We start from the raw sequence: 2,551 nt of genomic DNA, 5'->3' as shown, positions 1-2,551 counted from the left end.
CGCCGATTTAATGAAGCGGCCTTGCTGTGGATGTGCTGTGTCATGTGACACTGCTTCTGACCCAGGGCAGTGGGCGAGATACAGAGATGACACATCATCAAGGGGGAGCCAAGATAAGAGGGAGGGAAGAGGGTGAATGGGAGTGGGGTATGTGGGGATGGAATGGGGGAGTGTATATTATGTCTTTGGTTTTTGGCTTCCCCCTTTTAAGGGGGAAAAGGCCTTTGGTATATGTATGTACGTATATATATGTCTATATATATATATAATATATATATATACGTATATATATATACATATATATATATATATATATATATATATATATACTGTATATAATTAAATTTGACCGCTGCTTGTGCAAGAATAAGCTTCTTGTTGAAGGATTCAACCTTTCTAATAGTGCTTCTTTGTTCTTCATGAAGTCGGAATAAAAGATTGCCGAAGTTCATATTGTGTATTATACGACGTTTCGCCCTTCTTAGAGCATTTTCAAGTACATCTAAATTGTAATAGAAACAATTTATATATATGACAATAGGTGAACTGGGAAAGCTTATACAAAATAGATGGTACGTTAATCTTCTGGAGAGAGAAGTTGTCGTCATTCCTATGTAAGATACAGGACGAAGCTTACAGTCTTCGTGCGGGCAGATGAACTCATAGATGACATTACTCCTCCGTAGTGGGTTGAGGTTACGGGTCGGGTTATTTCGCAGGATGAGGTTTGACGTATCTTACATAGGAATGACGACAACTTCTCTCTCCAGAAGATTAACGTGCCATCTACAAGCTGGTGGCCCGAAGAAACATTTTTCGGAAAAACATAACTCCTCCCTGACTAGAAAGATCCTGGCGGAAAATACAAAGATCATCGACTCCGCACATAACTTTCATCGTCTGGAGATCCTGGAGGCCCTCCATATTCGAGAGAAGGCTCCATCCATAAATGTACAGGGAGGTACAACCTTCGTGGCTCTAGCTTCACTGGGTGGACAACTGACCCTCCCAGCACCCCACGGAGTGCCACGGACATAATTCCCACATAAGATCTTTGATCTTTCTTCACTATTTTGTATAAGCTTTCCCAGTTCACCTATTGTCATATATATAAATTGTTTCTATTACCATTTAGATGTACTTGAAAATGCTCTAAGAAGGGCGAAACGTCGTATCAATAATATAATTTTTAAACCTTGACCCGTTTTTGATTCGTTTCCCGTTTCGGTCGCGCACACTACGAAAAGCGGGACACGAAACTAAAGCGTGCTCCGTCAAGAAGAACACGGAATTGGCGAAGCTCCTACAACAGACCGAGCTGATCGTCTGGGACGAAGTCGTAATGGCGAACAAGAACATGCTGACTGCTGTGGATATCACTCTTAGAGACATCATGGACAACGACGAATTCATGGGGGGCAAAGTGTTTGTGTGCGCAGGAGACTTTCGTCAGATCTTGCCGGTGATAAGAAACGGAGGGAAGGAGCAGGAACTAGCCCACTGCATCAAATCGAGCTACATGTGGGAAGGGCTCGCGAAGATGCAGCTTACGGAGAACGTCCGTCTCAAAAAGGACGACGTCAAGAACAGCAAGTTCGCGAAGCAGCTGTTGACGATCGGGTCTCGCGAAAGCGGCGAGATCTACTTCGGAAGGGGTTTCGGTGTGCGAGCGACTTCGAGAGAGGAGTTGGTCTACAAAGTTTACGACGACTTCGGAGCGAACCACTTGAACCTTTCCTACTTCGAAAAGCGGTCGATAGTCTCGCCGACCAACGACGACGTCGACTCTGTGAACAAGATGATCTACGATCTCAACCAGGAAAAGGAGGTCGTGTACTACAGCGCGGACACGCCGTTGGATCAGGAAACGGATATCCAGGTTTCAGTGTTCAACTCCATGACCAGCCCGTCTGTGCCGTTGCACGATCTGAGGCTGAAGATCGGCTGTATCGTGATGGTGATGAGGAACATCTGTCCTCCTATGATATGCAACGGAACACGTGTGATGGTCACTAACCTCAAGAAACACATTGTGGTGGGGAAAATCTTAGGGGGTGCTTATCGGGGTGAACAGGTATTGATCCCGCGAATTGCTCTGGAGTCGCAGGACACTCCCGTGCCCTTCAGGCGAAAGCAGTTCCCGATAAAGTTGAGTTACGCTATGACGATCAACAAGAGCCAGGGACAGACTTTTGATCGCTGTGGGTTACTGCTGGATTCTGTACATTGCTTCGCGCACGGTCAACTGTATGTAGCCTGTTCTAGAGTAACGAACTGGGACTCTTTGGTGTACTATACGGGCTGGCGAAGGGCTGGAAAAAGTGTTGCCCCCCGGCCTGCTGTTAACGTGGTGTACAGAGAGTTGTTCGAGGATTATTTAGAGGGAGAAGAGGAGGAAAAGGGGCCCACAAAAGCGTCTTTAGTTGCGGCTACCCGCATTCCCGAGGAAGTGGACGAGTCCGACAGGACAAACAACATCCCGGAAGACATACACAAAATCTCAGAGGAGGAATGGCGGAATATGTTAGCGCCCGACTGTTCTCGAAAATAG

The 2,551-nt window shown here is 46.2% G+C and overlaps 1 protein-coding gene across 1 annotated transcript; it reads left to right on the top strand.

The window, feature by feature from the left end:
- The first annotated feature begins 1,342 nt into the window (after window positions 1–1,342).
- Window positions 1,343–2,551, top strand: LOC143034587 (ATP-dependent DNA helicase Pif1-like). The gene has a single exon (XM_076200870.1). The coding sequence runs from the start codon at window positions 1,343–1,345 to the stop codon at window positions 2,549–2,551; it is 1,209 nt and encodes a 402-aa protein (XP_076056985.1).

This window comes from Oratosquilla oratoria, chromosome 2 (genome assembly GCF_046742065.1).
Source record: "Oratosquilla oratoria isolate Oo_2021 chromosome 2, ASM4674206v1, whole genome shotgun sequence".
Classification (NCBI taxonomy): Eukaryota; Metazoa; Arthropoda; class Malacostraca; order Stomatopoda; family Squillidae; genus Oratosquilla; species Oratosquilla oratoria.
Note: the sequence above shows the minus strand (reverse complement) of the source record. Positions and strands in the feature narration are given on the sequence as shown.